This window comes from Pieris napi, chromosome 12, assembly GCF_905475465.1.
Source record: "Pieris napi chromosome 12, ilPieNapi1.2, whole genome shotgun sequence".
Lineage (NCBI taxonomy): Eukaryota > Metazoa > Arthropoda > Insecta > Lepidoptera > Pieridae > Pieris > Pieris napi.
Window position 1 is genome coordinate 10,325,989 of NC_062245.1, and position 22,530 is coordinate 10,348,518.

Here is a 22,530-nt window from a genome sequence, read left to right on the forward strand (position 1 = left end):
CATAAGATTATTTTGAAATTATCTGGCCTTATTTCAATGGATGCGAAACGAGTAATGTAGGAACGTATATTACATTTCAATCAATGAAGCTTTAATTTACAGCGTCACATGCAAATATATTAACAAAATTTATATCGTATTTGGAAAAGTTCTATATATATAAGTCAAAGAAACCATTAGACAGATTAAGAACCATTATACCTTTCTTAAAAGACAATGAAAATTACTATAAAAGAATTCCTTTATTCATTTATTAATTTATTTTAATAATTTTTTAATTAATAATACAAATATGATAAATTCAAAAGTGCCTTCCGGTAAATAAGTAGCGGTCTAGTGACCTTTATAGTTGAATTTTTAAATATGATGATGGATCAAGCCCAATTCGCTAACTTGGTAAAACAACAAATGCACGCATCTTCTAACAACACTAAACTAAATCAAATGCATTTTTGTAAATGCAGTTTTTGAAATGTGATTAATTATCTATGACTTTTTGTCTGTTATTTAAAATAAGAGTAGATCAGATAGTTAAACATAGCAAATATTTATTAACTTTAATATGTGGATTGACGGAATGGTACCCTAGAGATGGAAAACGAAGCAGACAACGCAAAAGATGGGAGGACGAACTCAAATTAACAGCTACAGGCTACAACTGGAGAAGAATCGCAAAACTAGATAACTCGGTGGCCCTCTGGTATTGAGAGTGTCCATGGGCGGCGGTATCACTTAACATCAGGTGAGTGCTGCCCGTTTTCCCCCTATTCTATAAAAAAAAACAGTGGAAAGGGTTAGAGGACGCCTTTGTCTAGACTCTAGACAAAGGCGTAAGGCGTCTAGACTCTAGAGGCATACCGAACTCCGAGATATATGTACGTATTGTAGTGAAAATATATTAAAGATCACAGATCACAGAGTTTCGGAATATAAAGGCTATATTATTATTATTATATGCACTCATCACCTGAAATATTAATAAGTCTTCTGCGGGCAAATTAATTTATCAGAAAAACTTAAATTCAGATGTATGGCATAGATTAGGTAGTACGTTTTGGGTTTCACAGATACAAACAAAAAGACAATACTAATAAATGCCTTATTTTGAATTAATAAAATGAGATTCCTACATGAGACTAAATATCAACCGTAATAATTTATTTCCTTCTTATAATTTAGTCTAAAACTAAATTCGTAATCACTAAATCTGACAAAGTTCTCGGACTACATTTTTATTTCAAAACCTTATTAATGTTCATGCTTAGGCAATATATATTTCCCTTTTAAAACATAAAAAATAAAATACATGTTTGTATGCTGTTAACAATAGGTTTCCAATATGCGCCTACGCATCAAATGTCAGATCACCTGTAAAGGCGGGTGAAAAGCTCGAAAGGCGAAGGCTCTATAGTTATTAGTTGTAGTCTTGACCAATCGGAATTAAAGGGCGTGGCAATGCGCGCGCGCCGCCCGCTTGTCATCTTGTTGTCAGTGTAAACGCAGCTGTCGTTTCGTCAATACGCACGTTGCATTCTTTTTCTTATAGTCGTTTTGTCGTGTTTAACTGTATTTGATAGAACAATTTGAACTGCCGGTGAAGGAGATGTTTTAGTGAAGTGTTCTAGTGACATTTATGGTTGAATTTTTCAAAATGATGATGGATCAAGCCCATTTTAGTGAATACTTGCTGAGGCAGCAAATGCTGCACGCAGCTTCCCTAAGCGGATTGCGTAAGTAATAAGCATATTATATTCAAAACATGTCAATGTAACTTATCCAGCAGTTATGAGAAATTTTCAAAATGTCAAAAGAAGTTAATTTGTAATGGAATATAAACGTCATTAATAACAAAATTCAGGAATCGGTTTCGCCAATTAAATTTTGATTTTACAAAAAACAATATCAAATAAAATATGTAATTAGTTATTTTTATTTTAAAATTATTTCCATTTTATTTACCTACTCTTATGTTTTGTCTTAATCACTCTAAGCATGACACTACATTATTTAGCTAAATACGCCTTTAAAATGTTTATGTATAAGACTGTATGATCTTATATAATATAGAGAAACCTAACAAATTTTGGCAAATCGTTATAAAATCAGCACATAAATCGCATGGCAATACAAGTAGAACTAGACACATTGCTAATTGGTATTAGAGCGGAGCGCGTTGATGTCTTTTCCATTAAAGCTCAGAGATTGTATTTCAATTCTAATAAAAACATGAATAGTTGTATACATATATACTATATATGTATATAGCTAGTGTATTTTATTATTAAAAAAACACGGAAAAAAATGTATCCAAGTGGTCATCCTTGTTATAAACAAAAATTACTTAGACGGCTGGACCAATTCTCTTTATTTATTTCTTCCTTGAACTGTGAGGTAGTTTTTTTATGGATAACAAATTTGTAAAATATATTTAAAAAATAGTTGTTAATTACTTAGGTTTATGGAGTCGCATAGTAAAATGTTCCATATGTCGGTATGTAGGTAGATACTAAAAAGCTAGGCTAAGTATAAAAACTAAGTTCCCAGGTCAGCTAGCACTATATATGTAATATATAAGAATTATTTGTAATAAAATTACTATTAATATATAATAAAATGTATTGCATGGATCCAGTAAAATATTATTGTTTACTGACATGATCAGTACATCTATTTTTCTTAACAGCATTTATTATTAATTAGCATTTAGCAATGTAGAGTAGCATCAATTTTACAAATTAAATTGTATAGTAGGTATGTACAATGTGTAAAAATTGAAATTATAATGTATAACTATAAAATGAAATCTTTGTTTATTGTAACTAATTGACCTAGAACATCTTAATATACTAAATTGTAATTGCCTAATGACATGATAATGAGTTTTTATATTTTCTTGCATCCGCCGTAGTTAGTTTTAAAATAAATTACAACTTATATCTATTGTACAAGCTCAAAAAAAACATTATCAATATTAGTTAAGTTTTTCATGGGTAATTAACTAAGTAATCATAGTTGACGTCCATGTTTTCGGTGACTTTCGTTTAGTCTGGTCATGCATTTATAAATTGCAATGCCATTTATTTATTTCAATTCTTGGTAGGTATAATTCTCGACATCCCGTCATGAGGTTAGCAAAAATAATTTTCTAGGTCGTCCCTTATCTGCAAACTGCGAAGTATCGCGTTATGTTATATATTTAGGTGTCGAAACTTAAGTCACATAAAAACTGAATTTATTTTTACTTGTTTTGTGCTGGGGATTACTCGACGTGGCCTATGCCTTGTAGTAGGTACCTATATGCATAATGTTATCTGTATATTCTAACAGTATTTTCAAGTTTAATTTCAAAGTTTTATACCGTGACGGCGCGGAATGACCTAACTCGCAATATCAAGGCCATCAAATCAAATTGTAGCGGTCAAAAGCCAGAGAGAATTGGCAATCGTTTAATATTGTTTGATTGCTTCCTACGTGAATCTCAGATCAAAGGCACCGCGCATTTTGCAAACACTTACTTGCGCATTGACAAAATCTTATATTTTGATAATGGCTCGGTTCTCTTTGTGAATTATAAATTAAATCTTTATATTTTAATTGTACGAACAACATAATAGTAATAACAGAGATAAGGAGAATACGATTTCAACGGGTGTTTTTGATTTTATTAGCGAACAGCGATTTTAAATCGCGCTGCAAATGCGTTAATCTCTACTGGGACTCCAATTGGGATTGAATTGAAAGTCTCGCACCACCACTATGTGGAACCAGCTGCCCACTGAAGTATTTCCGAACCAATTCGACTTAGGGTCCTTCAAGAAAAGAGCGTACCAATTCTTAAAAGGCCGGCAACGCACTCGCGAGCCCTCTGGCATTGAGAGTGTCCATGGGCGGCGGTATCACTTAACATCAGGTGAGCCTCCTGCACGTTTGCCCCCCGTTCTATAAAAAAAAAAAAATAGCTATTTGGAGAGCTGGAATCACTAAAAACATTCGGAGCCAGCTTTTTGGCTACTAAACAATTATAGTTCATTAGTGCTAATGTAACTAAATAATTTTAATCTCCTTTTTATGTTATGCTTTGAGAACTGGCACTAAATTTAAAATTAGAAGCATTAATATGTATTTCTTTACTGACAAGTCATAAGTGTACAATGTGTTACCTATATGATTAAATGATTTTTGAATTTTAAATTTTTGAATTTTTGCTAAGTAAGGAATTACATAATTAAACATCTTAAAAAGTAAATAACTAATTAATAATAATGTTATTCTATTTTATATTCCATCCCATTTAAATAATGATGAAAGCCATGGATTTTTGAGCCTTGGAAACTATAAACAATACCAACCGGTATTAGACTCTCGCCGTCGGAAAAAAATAATTTAATGTAATAATATAAAATATTATATTATTTTGTTAATGACAAAAGATGTATTTGAATGATACCCAAGAGAAGAGAAAAGAAAGAGGGGACGTAAAGTAAAAAGATGGGCAGATGGACGGAGGAGGCTAGCCCAAGAAAGAGCAGAATAATTTTATTAAGTTGTCCTCTGACATAGGCCTCCACTATTAAATAATATATTAAGCCTCCACTATTATTTAATAGTGGAGGCCTATGTCAGAGGACAACCCTGAAACTGGTTGTTAAAAAACTTTTTTCTGTTTTCTATAATTTTTCTTTCCAATTATTTGTTTGTAACCGGTCAGAGAATAAAGGCTTTATTTATTTAATTATAATGACTTTAATACCTGTTTTAGTGAACCTGTTATAATTTTTTTAACTTTAACATTGTCAATAGATAACAATAACCAAAAACTAATATATAACTATTTTAATACGTTTAAAAATATATCATTGTATTTTTTATAGAACACAGAGTAGGCGCAGACGCAGAACCGCCTGTATGCGAAGGCCGACTACTGAATGGTGATCTGTGGAGACGGTTTCATGATATAGGCACTGAAATGATCATTACCAAAGGCGGACGGTGAGTGTAAAACCCTTTTTAAATATTATTACACTTTACACCAACACATAAGACAGCCAAATTAGGTATTCCTTAGTTAAACGTATTTAATATTTTTTATTGATATTTTCCTGTCTAAGTTTCGTAAATGAATGAACATTTTTATATATATTATGTGTCCCATTTTTAGTGTAATTGTTTTTTGCTATATATAATTTAAGTAGGTACAGTAGACGAAGACATTTCTTTGTTCGTTTTTAATACACTTTGATATAGTTCCTAACTACTGATGACTCAGTTATTAGAAATAATTGCATAAAAAATATCATGTTCTTCCTATTTTAGTTCAAAAATAGAAAATGATGTATCTTTGATATTAAGTGAAAATTAGATATACTTTTCTTAAAACTGTCCGAAAAAAATCATAGTTTTTGTATGTGCGCAACTTATTTTTAATTCTGTTTATTAAATTTATCACAAAATGTCGAGAAATTGTAAATGTAAATGTCATTTGTAATTAATAACACATTTTATAGAATAAAAGCCGAGATTAATATATTATATTACATTCAGATTTATTAGCTACATGAGTATTTTTAATACATAGTAGGTACATCCTTTTGAATAGAACCAGTTCATAATAATAAAATTTGATACATTAACAATCATAACTTGTAAAATTTTGTAAACTCATTTATTTCAACAAATAAAAGCGCTTAAACTATTTTGTCTAAGCATATTTAAAATCGCTATAATTACTATCCTATGTCACATTCACATGCTTAAAAATCTATCTATTAATCTTAAGCTATTTGTTATAATCGTCTGAACAGTCTTTACATTTACCAATTAAAATTATAATTGGACAATCATAAAAATTGTTGTCTTATTTGTCATAATTAAGTGTCTAAATATTGACTGAGAAAAGAACCATTAAATAAGTTCACAGGTATTATTTATAGAGCAGTGTTGGCCTAGTGGCTACAGCGAGCGACTCTCATACCTGAGGTCGTAGGTTCGATTCCCGGCTGTGCACCAATGGACTTTCTTTCTATGTGCGCATTAAACATTTGCTCGAACGGTGAAGGAAAACATCGTCAGGGAATCGACATGTCTTAGACCCGTAAAGTCGACGGCGTGTGTCAGGCACTGGAGGCTGACCACCTACTTGCCTATTAGATTTAAAAATGATCATGAAACAGATTCAAAAATCTGAGGCCAGGACCTAAAGAGGTTGTAGCGCCACTGATTTATTTTTATTATTTATAATAAAAATTGGTATTATATGAATCAAAATTAAGTAACTTTGATATAAGTTTAAGAGTGATTAAAAAAAAAAGTGTTCCTAAAATCTAACTTGCATTGCGTATTTTTAAAATTTAGAATTACATATCTATTTGTAAAAAGCAATCAAATAAAGCAGCTGTCATAAAATAGCCTCCAGCACAATCTTAAAACATGTTGGTTATCCGCCATTAATTTCAAAATACCAACAAAAACTTAACGAAAAGCCATTAGGGCTGCCGAATCTGACGCGGGGCTTGTTAACGGACAATTTGGGAGTATGGCCGGACCTCCATCATAGACAAAACAAACAGCTGCCTCGACATCAATTTGTGCATTTCTCTAAATGGTCGAACACAAATTACACCTTATTATAAGCTTGTTTGCTTTACGACTGTACCCCTACAATTATTTTTTTTCATCGATAATGTTAAGCGAACACAGAAATTACACAGGCGCGGCAATCTCGGCGCCTTCGACGTTTCCTGCTCTCGGGAGGGCGTAGGCCCATCTGTCTCCGACTGATAAGATTCGTTTATAAACGCAATGACAAATCGCGATTTTCATTGGAAGGAATCCTTTCACATTAAATTGCAGTAATTATCGGTCAATGATAGCGATAAAGATCCGGTGAACTAATTAAATGTACTCCGAGAAGTGCATGAGTTTTTGCAGATGAACAACGCACATGCGTGGTGGTTGTTGTGTGGCATTACTTTGTTGTAGCGACGCACGAACCGATGTTTTTTACGCGTAATTAGCCGCTCGTCTTAAGCCCTGTCATCTTCTACACGTTTTTTTCAAATCGCTGCCGGCGGACCACCGCGCTGGACGCCAGAATTTCGATAATTTACCGCTTTATTCGTGAATCTCGTTAACTGCGCCCGCGCCGGTCCAGAGGTCACTTTTGTTTGTTTTGTATTGATGATCCCGGCCCAGGGGCGCGTCGGCGCCGCTCGTGGCGCCACATCTCGAAATGGGTCAAAAATATTCAACTCTTATTAAACTAGGTACACGCACACGAAATTGAGTTATTTCGTTCGAAGATCACGCACTCACATTGGTGTAAAACAGCTTAAATTGTTGCGTGCTTTTAGATGTTGTTTGATTAGACTGTGGGTCTGTAGAGGGTTTGCGGGGGGGGGGTCTATAAAGCTTGAGTCGTAAATAGAAAGCGCAAACAATGAAATTTGGGCGGTTCGTTTGTGCAACGTGGTTCGTATATGGGCAGAGTTAACACCTGCCGATACAGCGGCCATGCGCACGACTTATATACAAAGTATATAGAATTTCTCACCTGCTAACAACAAATATGTTAACTTCAACATAACATGACATCGTAAGATAGACATCTCGCTTCCAATTAAAACGGCAATTGTTAACGCCCTTATAAAAAGTTGACATTTAAGAACCCTGTTCTATGCATACTTGTTGGAGGTAACACATTTAAGAATAATATGTACCTACAAGTCACGTAGCCTTACAAGATAAGTAAAATGTCTCAATAACTTTAATAATTATAAGTTAAAGAGATCTATCATGCTATAATATTACACACAGGGCTCAATTATCTACATCATAACTTATTGAAAACAACTTTATTCATTGTTAATTTAAATTAAATTATGTTGCAAGTTTTTTAATAATTACATAATTTCATTATTAATTACGTAATAGCAAACTGGAATAAGAACAATTATTAGGTAAACAAAAACTAAACAGCTTCTCTGAAGCTGTTTTTAGTGAACTTATTATCTCGAACGTCTCATTTACATAATCTGAAATATGGTCTATCCATCTAAATAAATAATCTTGTCTGCAATAATAAACCACAGAACTGTAACACGTTCCATCTGCTATCAGAGATAATACAAACCCTCAATAATCGTTGTACAAACAAACAAATGCTTAGACTAGTGCCTTTTTTTCAAAAAAGAAACGAAATATGACAAATGGGCGAGGCGCGCCGGCGCAGAACGCTCGCGTGTCGTCGCGCGGACCTCCCGCCATTTTAAAAACAAACAGACAGTATAAAAACTCGTTATTTATTCCCGTGTTATTCAGTGGGAAGGGAGCCCAAATTCGCTTAAAAAAATCATAAGTTATAATTAAATTCTTGAGATGTTCGGATCTACCGTCGTGGTTAATGCGAGTACCGACTACATGTTTGAAGCAGGCGGCTCCAATCGCTTTAGCTTTTATCGTTGTAGAGTTTTATGATTCGGGAGATTCGATGATATCGCTGAGATCTATCTACAGAATCACGTTCATAACATACGCTTGCCGCTTGTCTTAACATAAATACCGATTAATTGATTTGATATGTGTCGTAATTAAAATGGGTGATTAGAGCGCGGGATTCGGCGCCGGCGCCTCAAAGCGTCTCTTCCAGCATTCCTTTTGTTTTACCATAGGTCGTTTGTCGCCTGCTTGCTGAGTGGGTATCCGCCTTCCCTGTCTGCCATATTGGCATAGGAGCGAGTGCGAGAGAGAGGCGCGCGGGCGCCGACCTCCTGCGGTGCCGTCGGCCGCCCGCCGCGTGCTCCGCCCAGCGCATGCAGCACTAATAATCAGATTATGACAGCCAACTCTCAAGTGCTCAATACTTCTACTCGTCACTCTTCACTGTCTCCTGAAAAATTGACAGGAGACATCCACATGCCCATTCCTGATCAGTTGATAATTGGATGAGCTGTCTTTCGCCAAGGAAATAGTGCAATTATACCTCAATTCTACGCTTAAGCAAGAAATAATTAAAATATTTTATGTAAAAACCAGACGCAATCTACTGCATCTGAATAATAAAAATACTTAAATGGTACGGCACGTAGACAGATAAAAATCGTTGAAACTTTTTAAATGTAAAAACATTTAGTCTTCGAGAACGCTAAATTGCTTAATTTTACTTCACGCAATCACTATAAAATCCTAATATCCGTAAAACGAAGTTGTTTGTGCGACTTGGGAGAATTGATTGTGACCGTTTACAGTAATAAAGGCTTAGATGACGTAAGATTGTCGTTGAGACAAAAGCGTAACGTCATTGTAGGTAATTGATAATTCCGTGAAGGGGCAAGAATCTAAAGCACGCGCCGAACGACGACGCCACCGAATGATCATATCGCGACGTCCCTTAGGAAAACGAATTCAATCCCGATTAGCCAAGACAGTAAAAGCAACGTAGATTGCTAGTCATTAAGCGAGCTGACTTAACAGTTATCTTGACGAACCCGCAATGTAGATACATAAATCATACAAAAAATATTGTCAAGAATTTTGATATTGCGTCGTCATCACCGCTCCCGTGGCTAAAACAATCGACTGGAGTAAAAAACTAATACGTGAAAAAGAAATTGAATTGAGAACTAAAAAATGTGGTCCGCGTCATCTCTGAGCGGCGCATGATTCATTTTTTGCTAGCCCGGTCTGATGATAATTTCTCATTAGGTTATAACATTTTTGTCAGTCGAAACGTCGTAAATTCCTCGAATAATTTAGGGAAGAAAGTGGTCGTGTGTTTTGTTTTTATGGCGCCAACAGGCAGCCGGGTTAGATCGGTATCTCTCGATACAAGCGTTTAACCCATGTTCCGTGGAAGTTGGGGATTCTCACGGACCGAACGGCGGGCGATCATTCGCTAACGACATGTAATTCACCAGAATAAAACGATTTACATATTTCTTTGTATCGTTCGTAGAACTGTATTTGGACAATTTATGTATTAATTAATAATTAATGCGCTTTAATACGAAGCGGTGTCAATATAAAACACACAAATGCAATATGAAAGGGCAGATATTCATTAAAACGTCATACCTGCATAACTTAAACAGACAATTAGAAGGCGTCTAAAAAGTTGTATTCTAACAATTTATGTCTGCCTTGTCCTCTCTTGTCATTAGCAGTGTGTAACAAAACATTCTGACATTCTAAAACATAAATATTTTAGATTTTTTATTATTAATATAAAGCCTTTATTCCTGACACCCAGTGTAATATGTATAAACATTGTTTTAGTTACATAACCTAACTTAATATAATACATCAGATGTGACGGTTTTGATGATCAGCATGTCCTGTCCTGACACATAGCTCCTCTCTTCCAGCTGCTTCCATTCTTTTCTAATATTAGCTCTTATTGTCCAAGTTGTGTCTTCTATTCTCTTTATATCGTCTCCCATCTCTTGCTCTGTCTTCCTCTTTTCCTTTTTCCAGTGTTCTCAAGATAGACGATTAAGAGTGGCGATATAAGTAACTTATTTTCGATTGTGTTTTTAAGTGTTTGAAATAACTAATAATCTTTTTGCGTTGCTAATATATTATATATTATTTTTTTATTGATTTATATTTTAACATATAAAGTCTTAGACAGTATATACTCTTTCATATATTCTTGAAAGACCCTTTCCCAAATAATAAGCAATTATTAAACTAAAAATATTTTGTTTGAAATTTTCAGAATAATGTAGTCTTAAATCGGTATATATTTACGGAAGACAATGTTAATATAATTTAAATAAAATTTCGTTAATAGATAGATATAAACACGGATCTATTATATTGTACTTATGTCGTCGGATTATTCGGACGCTTCGAGCTTTTCGTAAATAGATTTGCATTTATATGAATTAAAAATAATATTTAAACGCTTGTCTTAAATTTAGTTGTTTTAAATAAATTGGTATATCTTTTTCCCTCGTTTTAAACTCTGCATCAAATATATATTTTTAATAAAAATGGTAATGTCAACGACACCGACACTCCCACTTTTAAATTTTAAGCAACATTTGATGTTATCTTACACTCATATGTTTAAATTATTCTAATTTGCATAAACTACAAGATTAAATAATTATTAAATTGACGTAATTTTATAGCTATTGTAATCAGTAAATCATAAATTCTTTCTCGATATTTCATACATTATACTTAGGGTCAGGGTTTGTTACGCATACTTACACTAAGAATACTTTATCCTTAAAAAATGTTTTAAACATACACCATGTATCAGGGAACAATTGTAATCTAGATACCTACTTGTGGCGGAGAGTTTATTGCCAGTTCTTCTCTTCCGTTCTACGCCCTTGATTTGAGAACTGGCAGTAAATGTAAAATTAGAAGGATTTAATGTATATTTCTATTTTGATGTTCATAAGTGTACATTGAGTTACCTATATGAATAAATGATTTTTGACTTTTGACTCCCTAGTACCTACTAGATCAATTTTGTCACAACCATATTTTTGTCGCAACCATTTATTTGTCACGAATAAAATTTCATTACTCTATTATTATGCTGCCGATTTCTAGAACATGCTTTAGTCCACAAATACCATTTGTTATTCATATTCCAACAAGTTACAAACAAAGCTTGTAATGATAATTCCCTTAGTACAACCGAGAGCCACCCGCGCGAGAGATACCATCAGAGAACCCATTGCGACATCACGCTATGATCTGTATCAGCAATGCTACTGAAACAATCAACCCTTTTAGGTACATGTACAAACAAAAATAAACCCTACCACCTAACAATAAAGTTTAAAATTCCACTTTAAACACCGTAAAGCCAACTTAAAAATGGGTGAGCGAAGGCAATACAGCACGATTTTTTAATAAAAGTGTCAGTCGGGTGTCGTTGTTACCTACTCGTTAAGGTTGTGAGAATACCGTTCGTGATAAGTCATGCTGCACAAGCGTGACATAAATGTTTATAGCTCACAAGAACTTGACCTTTGAGAGATGGCATCGTTTGGTAAAACTGCCATCAAACTATAAGTGAGGAACATCTTTGTACTTTCCTCTTATACCATCTCCAGCGAAGGTTTTTGTACGAGAACACTATGGCACAATTCAGAAACAAGCGTAGGATTTTTTCAATCTCTGAATTCTGAGGTTCACAACATGATGGCAGATTGTGGTCTCGCAATCTTGGATCGCGTTTTTCAGACCTGCTCATTTCACATAGAACATGTTCGTTTCCTCACAAAAGTTCTTCCTTCCGTTTGTTGGACTTTATTTTTAAGATAATCCTATCTCACAAGTATTTATCGACTGTACTTTGCCGCTGCGACAAAGTATAAGTCATACTGAGTCATAACAAAAAAAAAAGGAGATACATATATGAGTAGGCAACAAAATTTAAAGTTTCTAAAAAAGGAAAAAATACTAATCAAAACAGTCAAATATCCTACATAAATAGAGTTGCATGGGTATATGTGTGAGTGAGTGTGTGTATGTGAGTGAGTATTTTTAAGTCGGTACATTATAATCCTGGACTCCCTCAGTAGACGGAATTGCATGTGTACTATTTTCTTCTCACGAAGTAAATTTCTTTGAAATATGTATTTCAATGTCAACTTGGTATGATGTCGCAACATATCCACTAATTACTGTGACAGGGGCGGTGCGTTTGAGTCCAACACATTACGCAACCTTGGCGCGATTCCTGGTATGACTGATCATTTACGCTTGGGATAAGCGAATAGCGAGCTGGAACTTTTATTTCTACCTCCCACTGTACAATCAACATTCGTGACAACGTTATTAATAAAACGTTGTATTTTTTTGGCAGAGATTTTATTATAACCAAAAAAACCTAAACTCCAACTCTTACATAAAGAATATAAAAATAAAACAATATTTATTTCGTTTGTTAAACGTTATGTCATATTTGGGAGCTATACAAGTTCGTGTTTGTTTGTATAGTGACAAAGCTCAGTACATTTTGACTCTCTATGAGTAAGATATGTATTAGAAGCGCTGACTTGAGCCACACACGCCGAATTAATATCAATTAACACACACGAACTTAATTGTGAATCGAGTGTGGTTCGCGTGCGGCGGCCTCTTTGTCGGCGAAGCCCTCCTGCGAGTATAATTCGCGAGTATCTCTTCCTTGAACTGTTTCCTAAAATACAAGCGTTCCAAGATCCGATGAATAATGAACCCCGGTACATACGTTTGTAATTAGTCCTCAGGGTTCTAGGTATTGCGGTATCACGGTACGGTAACCGCAGATCCTGCACTTGATGGGTTTGCTATTCACATTATTCTTTAAGATGACAGACTTTTCTTGTTATGCTTACATCAATTAATTATCGTTTAAACTCCCGTGATTCATGGTAAATATAATTATACAATTTAAATGAAATTAATATAAAAATACTTTTTTATAACGTTTTTAATTTGATTTAAACTCTCGCGACTAATACGATATAATGCGACAAAAAACTCAGTTTTGTATCGCGCATCGCATTTCGTATCGGCAGCAAAAGTCGGCAACGACCACTATTTAAGCCTTGACTTGTTGACTTCAGTATTAAGAATATCCTTACCGCTAAATCACCTGCAATATTAGCACACCCCACATACACACGGCACGGCCGAATTAGGTATTACGTATTTAATCATTTTAATCTTTGACTATATGTTTAGTTTGATTGTTTTTTGTTGTTTATTATTTATGTTAGCTGTAGGATTACGAAAAAAATAAATAAAATAAAGACCCCTGACAGAAGAAACAGGTAATGTAAACTACAGCTTAACATTTGACGAAGAATAAATTAATACAAATGAAAAGTTGATTGAAGGTATCAGTTACCAATTAGAAAAGTCATAATAAAAACTAGCTACTATCTTTAAGATCGCCGTTTTAGATAAAATCACCGTTTACAGGTGACCATCAATTCTTTCTTATATCGCAGCTTTGACAGGATTATAATTAGAAACTGTCCGTCCTTATGGTTTGTCGTTTTTAATGTCGCTAGTCGGGTCCCATACTGTGCTCGCATTTCATTAAGTTGCGAGTTAAAAAATTGGGAGCTCTCATAAAACTGTTTGATTTATGCGCAGACGGCAGCCTAACGATCGCCGCCTTCGCCACCGATATTTCTGATATCATTTTTATTCATATTTTGGGCGGGAAAAATATGACACTACAATAGTGAAAAACAATAATAATATTGACTTCTAATTTTTTTATATACAAGTAGGTGATTCTTGTGCGGCTGACATATGTCGTCGATTTTTAACAGAAGACTGTCGGTTTGTTTACATAGAATAGTCAATTGGTGCACAGCACTAAGAACCCACGACCAGGCTTGGGAGTCCCACGTTAAAACCACTAAGCCAACACTACTTTACATACACATTGATAATAATTGTTATGGTGCCATAACAATAAATTTTCTCAGATATCTGAACTTATTTAGATCTTAGTGATCTTTTAATTCACAAAACCAGATTCGAAAGTATTAATCTTCTAATTAAATATTCATTTGTCACAATTCTAATGAAGTCTAAGAACTTTGGCACATGAAATAAAATATTACTTATACCTAAAGTATCAAATAGTACCATGATATAAGTTAAGCACATTAAATAATATATTATACTTATTAATTAATTAATGATAAATGATATATAATGATATGGGGTTGCCTTAGATAGATCGCTCGAAAGATAAGGTCGGTAGTTGCCCTCCTTTTTATTTAATTATGTCAATTGTATTACATTTCTGTACATGCAACGAAGTGTTAATAAATAAAGAAATAAATATTCCTGCGTCTCGTTCAATAATAATTTGTCAAGTAATATCCAATATAAATACTTTTTGATTTATTGAAAACAGAACATATTTAGACACACAGCAAACCAGCCAAATACTTTAACTGAGGTAGTACTGTAAATGAAAATGTGTCATAAAAGTAGTAACATAGTAGTCATAAGAGTAACATAGCAACGCATTCAATGCAAGTGATCAAAATGCTAGTATTGATTATCTTAACGACCTGTTGTGCGCATTGGACGGCGTCAAAAGGCGAATAATAGACTTTAGATGCGGCGGCGAGATAAGCTTTGTCCTATGGCGGTCCCGTACTAACTGTCAACTAAATTACTGAAGGATTGCCAGCCGGTATCGTCTGTTGCAATTTAAGCCGCTTTGTGCAACTGCGCCGGTGCCGAATCGCACAGTGTACACATTTAAATGTAATTAAAAACTTCGATTGTATTTCACTGCAACGTTCGAAAATTAAATTTTATTTACACGTTTATAGCTTGTTGATAAAGGGTTGAGATTCGACGGATAAAATGTTTGATATTCGATGCGTTGGTGCCAAAGCTTGCGTAAAGGGCGCCGGCGCACAGTAAAAAGATTTAATTTCCGCACGTCGGTGTTTGGGGTAGTTGTAAATTTGGTGATTGGCACATAAACATGTCAGGCAGGTGCGCCGCGTCGCCACAGGGATTCTTTGTGCCATCACGCCCATCGGACAATCATTCGTCACAAGAGTAACTAGCTTCGACGTCTAGTTTTGGTTCTAATAAGTCATTGCAACCATTCGTTTTTAACAAATTTTCAGTAGAATAACAAAATATTATATTATATATAATCTTATAAATTGTAATCTCTATAAATTGTAAACCATACCTTTAGTATTGTCTTTGATTTACATAACTTTTACACATTTAAAGAAAAACGCTTTTTACCGGATTAAAGTTATGTATTATTATTATAAATTTACAACTATTTGACATAATTTTAAATTTATCCGACGTTTCGCGTGCTTTACAGCGTGCGTGGTCACGGTGACTGAAGACAAAAGATGTTGAATGTCAAAAGGTATCACAGCTGCAGAGAAAGTTGCCTTATCTGTATTTGTTTCCCCGGAGTTGGTATCGACTAAAAGATGGACATTCAACATCTTTTGTCTTCAGTCACCGTGACCACGCACGCTGTAAAGCACGCGAAACGTCGGATAAATTTAAAATTATGTCAAATAGTTGTAAATTTATAATAATAATACATAACTTTAATCCGGTAAAAAGCGTTTTTCTTTAACCATACCTTTATTAACTTTATTAACTTTAAATACTAATGTATAGTGGTCTTAGTTATTTCGACTATGTATTTGCGTGTTGTTCCCACGAAAATGTAGTGCGTGCTCCTATTTCACCATTCCTCCTGCTGATAGAGGACAAACCTTTTTAATATATTTATTTATTATTAATTAACTATTACTTAAAATGTCATGTGGAACATGTTCTAATACTTGCAGCTTCTTACAAACATTTAGTAAAACAAACTTCGCGATTAAAAAGAGTGGCGGAGAGTTTATTGCCAGTTCTTCTCTTCCATTCTACGCCCTTGATTTGAGACCTGGCAGTAAATGTAAAATTAGAAGCATTTAATGTATATTTCTTTTTTGACGTTCATAAGTGTACCTATATGAATAAATGATTTTGATTTTTAGTAGTTAATAACAATTTTTACGATATGCACGATATGCTGCTTTATTTTGATTAATTTAATACTGAGCATTGGCTACATATTTTTTGCAGACAACGCGGCCTATGTTGGCAATAAAAACAACGAAAGCTAAAAAAACTGAATATAGAAGCTCATTTCATTGCCACCTGCAGCCACGGCAAAAAGCTTCCAATAAAATAAGTTATTGTCACTATCGTTATGATTGAAACCGCTGGCGCTGATTTTAAACAAAGGACGACAGATAGAGATGGCCATCAATATGCTAATACCGATTTACTCAACCCGAGCGATTCTTTTTTGTATCCAAACCCAAATTGGTTTATTTGTATTGTTAAGAACGGCTCTCGATGTGAACTCTATTTGTATTCGCCCAACATGTGGAGTGGATTCGCTTTTTGTCCAAAAAAAAACGTTTGTGAAAACTTTACGGACATGTTAGAGATGAAAAAAGTTTGGAACGTTCCGTGTGAACCACCCTTTACATGTTCGTATAGACAGCTCCATTGATGATATTGGTATATGTTGATTCATTAACATGTTTCATATTAGCATCGCCCTTACCAGCCAACATCCATACGTTTCGTTGCGATACTCGATTCACGCTTGTGTGTTTACGTAAGATTATAATTGAAAATTACTGCCGATCAAAGCACGCGCCTTGTATGCTCGAAGCAGTCTTTGAACTAACCGCCTTCCTACTGCTAATCATTATACTTTTTAATTGGATTCAAACCTCCACCGTTAGCCGATGATTTTTAAGTGCGATGGCCAGAAATCCGTTTTAAGATTTAAAAAAAAAATCAGTGGTGCTACAACCTCTTTAGGTCTGGGCCTCATATTTCTGAATATATTTATGATCATTTTTCAATCTAATAGGCAAGTAGGTGATCAGCCTCCTGTGCCTGACACACGCCGTCGACTTTTTGGGTCTAAGGCAAGCCGGGTTTTCTTCACCGTTTGAACGAATTTTTAATACGCACATATAAAGAAAGTCCATTGGTGCACAGCCGGGGATCGAACCTACGTCCTCAAGGATGAGAGTCGCACGCTGAAGCCACTAGGCCAACATTGTTTATTAAGTTATAAAGCCTACCATTTACATGGCTTTCTTGTATCAACATTTCTATAACGTTGTAATGCTAATCACAGTCAAAACACACTGGATGGATCTCGCTGCGATTCTCACGGCGGCTCACAGGCCGTAGTGAACAATTTGACACATCCAGGTGTCCAATTTTTTATGCACCCACACAATGGAGGTGGAGTTGTTTGCCCAGGCTCACATCTGGGCGGACGAAAAAAACCGGCTGGACCTCTCGTATGAACGCTAATGAGCCCGGCTTAAACACACATTCCTCTCTTTAACCTCTCGAGAATTAGCGTGTAAGCTTCTTTTGTAAAGCAACAGATGCCAGAACAAGAGGTCTTGTCGCATTAACGAGTTTTAACATTGAACTTGACGATAAAATACTCATGAAATCAACTGTTAAGATAATTAGTCCTTGTGGGGTAGGTTAGGGTTGTGTCTGTTTATGACAACGTAAATACAAAGCCAGTGTTCACGCAATGTTTATGGAGAGAATGTTATTAATTTTGTGCTTGACTGATAAGGCGGTGATAGAATAAAGCAGCGGATAGACAAAGGGTCAATTTCATGTTACAACAAATTGTTATATTTACATATGTTTGGGGATTTAACAGTCGTTTTTAATAAGCGGATACGAGTGTATAAAATCGCAGTTCGTTTTAGATTTCGAGTGCGGATGCGAGAGCGGATGTTAGGGTTTCTTCCCGCGCTGTTAGCGCCTCCGTGCGGCAATTGGCAAGTTGTTACCGATTTATGGCCCACTCTAAACTTCATTCAACGCGATTTTGGTGGTCCCATTGTATTCTACTAAGTCCCTTCCCGCCGCAGCGCAGTCATCGCAGCTTAGCGCGCCCTCGAATGCCTTTTATGGCGTTGTTTTATAGTCTCCTTATTTCATTTGCATTTGTAAACGGCGTCGTTAAATAATATTCGGACATTACATTTATGGTTGTTACAATATCGTTAATTCGAAAATTAAAATTTTGACACTTTTATATGCAATACCGAAATGTAATGAAAGTCGGCTAATTTACGAGTCACAATCATAACTGCGCTTACTCATACTTCAGATAATAAAAGTTTTAAAACAACTCGAAACCCAAATTTTACAGGACAATAAATAACATTCGAAGAGAAATCGGTCCGTTTCTTAGATTACCGATATGGTTTAAAAATTTTAAGAGGATTGCGATAACAAACTGTTATTATCATATTTAATTAGTTAAGCGGCTCGGAATGTGAGTTACACGGCAGCGAAATGCGAAGGGAATTGCGTACATTAAGGATATCTTAAGACGGCATTTAAGAGGTCTTTTTCTGAGCTGTAATAGGCTTTTAAAGAGGTGCATGGGGGTTTTCGCATAAATTGCACGTCCATCGTCACCTTTGTCGGCGGCTTCAAAGCCGATATAACTGACGTGATGTGATAAGAGCCGTCGAACGGTAGCCGGGGATTTGTCGATGTACGGTCAACATGCGCCCGCGTCGATAGTGGGCAAGTATTGTAAGTACATATTTGTGTTTGTTCCCAGCGTTTGTACGAAGGATTGTCAATATTGTCGATGGATAAGGGTTCTGGATTTTCTTAACATAAACATTGTCGCAATTAAACCTTGCGTATTTATTTTATTGACACAGTTGGTTTGGTTTGTTATTCATGCTATTTTATTAATCTGAAGTGGTAGCTATCAATCTTAAGCCCATGACATTATGTCAATTAAAATAATTGCAATACTATTGAACACAATGTTGTAACTATTTTAAATTGTATCACAAAGTAGTTTGCGCAACCAGTACTCTGATAGGGCCTTTTATTCAATCCGATCGATACAATCCACACCGCAACGTAAGTCAGTAGCCGACGTCGTAAAGTTTAAATGGAGGCTAATTTAGTGTTCTGTTAATTGTGTCCCTGTGTCGGCTTCTTATCGGAGTGCATTAGCGCGCCCGGCGGCCCCAAGATACCACTGTTATGACGGATGGACCGGCGCAGCCGCTGATAAATGACATTGGGTTTATGTGCTGTAAGACAAATTATGGCGTATAATCTAGCCGCGTGCCATCCAGTATGACGTACCTACTTATGTTAGGTAATGAAAGATTACCTTCTATATTATAACCTACAAAACAAAAGAAGGTAGTTTTTAGTTGTATTTTACTATGTAAATATTGTTTTCCGGAATCAGTGCATATTCTAAACTGTTAAGCTAGTCAATGTATGTTTAATATGTATAAATAGAAAAAAATATTTACCAACACCCCAATATATAGTAAGAAGAAATTTTGCACAAATATTTCGAACTTATTTTCACCTGATTCCTGATTGACAGTTCTTTTAATAAAACCTAAACATAGCAATAAAATATACAGTTCAGTTTCTTAACCTACCTACTCATAAAAATAATTAAAAATTAATTTAAAACAAATTTATAAAGTTTGGTCCCTGTGTAAAATACACTGCGTATTTTTTAAAGCTGGCAGCATTTTCTCTCTGTATTTCGATACTTCGTCAAGCAAGGAAAGTACCAGCTCTGGGGTCACCGGTACTATCTACCAGGCGCCATCTTAAATCTTAGATTAGCACCTATTCAGGTTTAAGTCAGTTTTCAAAAAAAACATTAAACATTTGAACCCTGAACAAAACCCCGTCGAAATGCGCTCAGCTCAATCAGTTTATTATCTATAGTATCCATTAATGAGTTAGATTAATATTAGTAGCACGTCGGCGTAATCTGCCCCGGCGCCGTGATTCCCCACGGGTGCCAAAAGCTCGTTGACCAACACTTTTACTCCCATCACATGCTTTTATAATCACGATAAAACCTAACTGAGTGGCATTGTCCACTATCGCCGTATAGCCGCCGTAATTTTATTATCGTCTTCTTTGTTCGTGCGCGGTTCATTTTACGGTGCAAAGTTATCTTTTATTGACTGTTAAGTGCTTGTTTTAATTTTATTTTGTTTATTCAAATTCGAAGGTGGAAAGGAATGTCAACCGTGTACCGAGCTAGCTTAATTTATAGGTTAGGAAATAAAATGCGGCAAATGCTTAGCATTAAATTGGTGTCATAAAAAAGTTATTGCCCCGACCTCCGTCATAGATATAACTTGTAATATTGATTGATAATATATGGTGTTATTACAATAAAAAATAATATGAACAGCAATTAATTTTATTTATTTGAAAAGGCATACTAAGTTACTTCTTTGAAAAAAGCGGTTGTTTCCAACTATCAATTATAAAATTAAATTTATCAAAAATATTTAATGCATATATATATATATGTTTTAAGAGGTTGCCTGGAAGAGATCGCTCTAAAGTGATAAGGCCGCCAGTTGCCCTCCTTTTCATTTAATTATATCAATTGTATTGTGTTTCTTCATTCAATGAAGTATTAATAAATAAATATCATAATTACTTATACATATAACAATTTTGTTTCAGGCGTATGTTTCCTTCTCTTCGCGTGTCTCTGAACGGTCTGGACCCTCGTGAGGAGTACTGTGTATTACTAGAGTTATCCCTTGTCGGTCGACGCCGTTGGCGTTGGGCAGGCGGCGCTTGGGCGGCTGCAGGTGGCGCTGAGCCTCAATCACCAAGAAGACTGATGCTCCATCCCGATTCACCAGCCCCTGGACACCATTGGACGGCGAACCCGATCTCATTTAGCAAGCTTAAACTTACAAATAACACCATGGATGCGCAGGGGCATGTAAGTATTTTTTAAATTTTAATAAATTATTGATTTGGTAACAGAGACTGGTAACATTTATTCTAATTATTTGACTCCATATGTATGGAAAGAGAGTTTTATAGGCGGCAAAATTTTGTTATTACCGTATTTTTATCTAACAAGTTGTTTCGTGACTGCTGTTGTACGTTTTTTACTATTGCATACAATATGTAAGCAGTGTTGTCCTAGTGACTTAAGCGTGCGAGTCTCATCCCAGAGGTTGTAGGGTTGATCCCCGGCTGTGCACCAATGGACTTCCTTTCTATGTGCTCATTTAACATTCGCTCGAACGGTAAAGGAAAATATCCTGAGGAAACCGGCTTGCCTTAGACCCAAAAAGTCGACGGCGTGTGTCAGGCACACGAGGCTGATCACCTACTTGCCTATTAGATTGACAGAAATCTGAGGCCCAGAGCAAAAAAGGTTGTAGTGCCACTGATTTAATTTAATAAACGTAATTGTATTAGTATATTTTCTCGTGTAAGTGAATGTTGTAAAGTTTATGAGAGATATCTTAAACCGTAAATAAAGTTATTACAGTATATCACTGTTATATGTTATTAATACAAAACTAACAATTATTTAACGATACCGGTGGTCTTACGTAGTATTTGTAATAATATAATTTGTATGGACCACCGCCTCTGCCTGAGCTTGTCATAATTACAGCTTACCTCCAATTTTTCACTGTTACATAAAGCAGTTTATTTTTATTCCACTCCATACTCGTCTTTCACATACAATGGCAACGCCTACCTGACCACTTCCACTATAATTGAAACCAGCCTTTTATCGAATTTTAGCTCTGTCCCTTTGTAAATAAAGTTCAATGTTAATAAATATAAACAATTTACAGTTACTGGTGAAAAATAAAATTTGTTCCTATCGTGATAATGTCATAATCAAAGTTCAATCACTTTGAGATTAAATTTGCTTGTACAAAATTGAAATTTGAGCTTTTAGTTTCGGTAAACGTTGATCAAGATTATAGTAGTTGGTATTGTTAATTTTTATTTCTAAAGTATTTTCATAATATCAATCTTCTACATATAGTATCCTAAAAAAACATTTAGCAAACTTAGTAATAGAAAAAAAACTTGTTAAAAGTAATAGTGTCGAATGTCTTCCGTCTAAAGTTGTTAACGTGTTTATCATATAATTTAATCAATAACAATAATTTATTT

At 35.0% G+C, this 22,530-nt stretch overlaps 1 protein-coding gene across 1 annotated transcript in view; it reads left to right on the top strand.

Moving 5' to 3' along the window:
* Positions 1-1,482: 1,482 nt before the first annotated feature.
* LOC125054869 (T-box transcription factor TBX6) overlaps positions 1,483-22,530 on the top strand; it is a 34,021-nt gene continuing 12,973 nt past the window's right edge. The window contains exons 1-3 of the mRNA XM_047657006.1: positions 1,483-1,730; positions 4,872-4,989; positions 21,058-21,325. Of these exons, the coding sequence (XP_047512962.1) occupies positions 1,634-1,730; positions 4,872-4,989; positions 21,058-21,325 (483 nt within the window). The 5' untranslated portion in view covers positions 1,483-1,633. The remainder of the gene's footprint in view (positions 1,731-4,871; positions 4,990-21,057; positions 21,326-22,530) is intronic.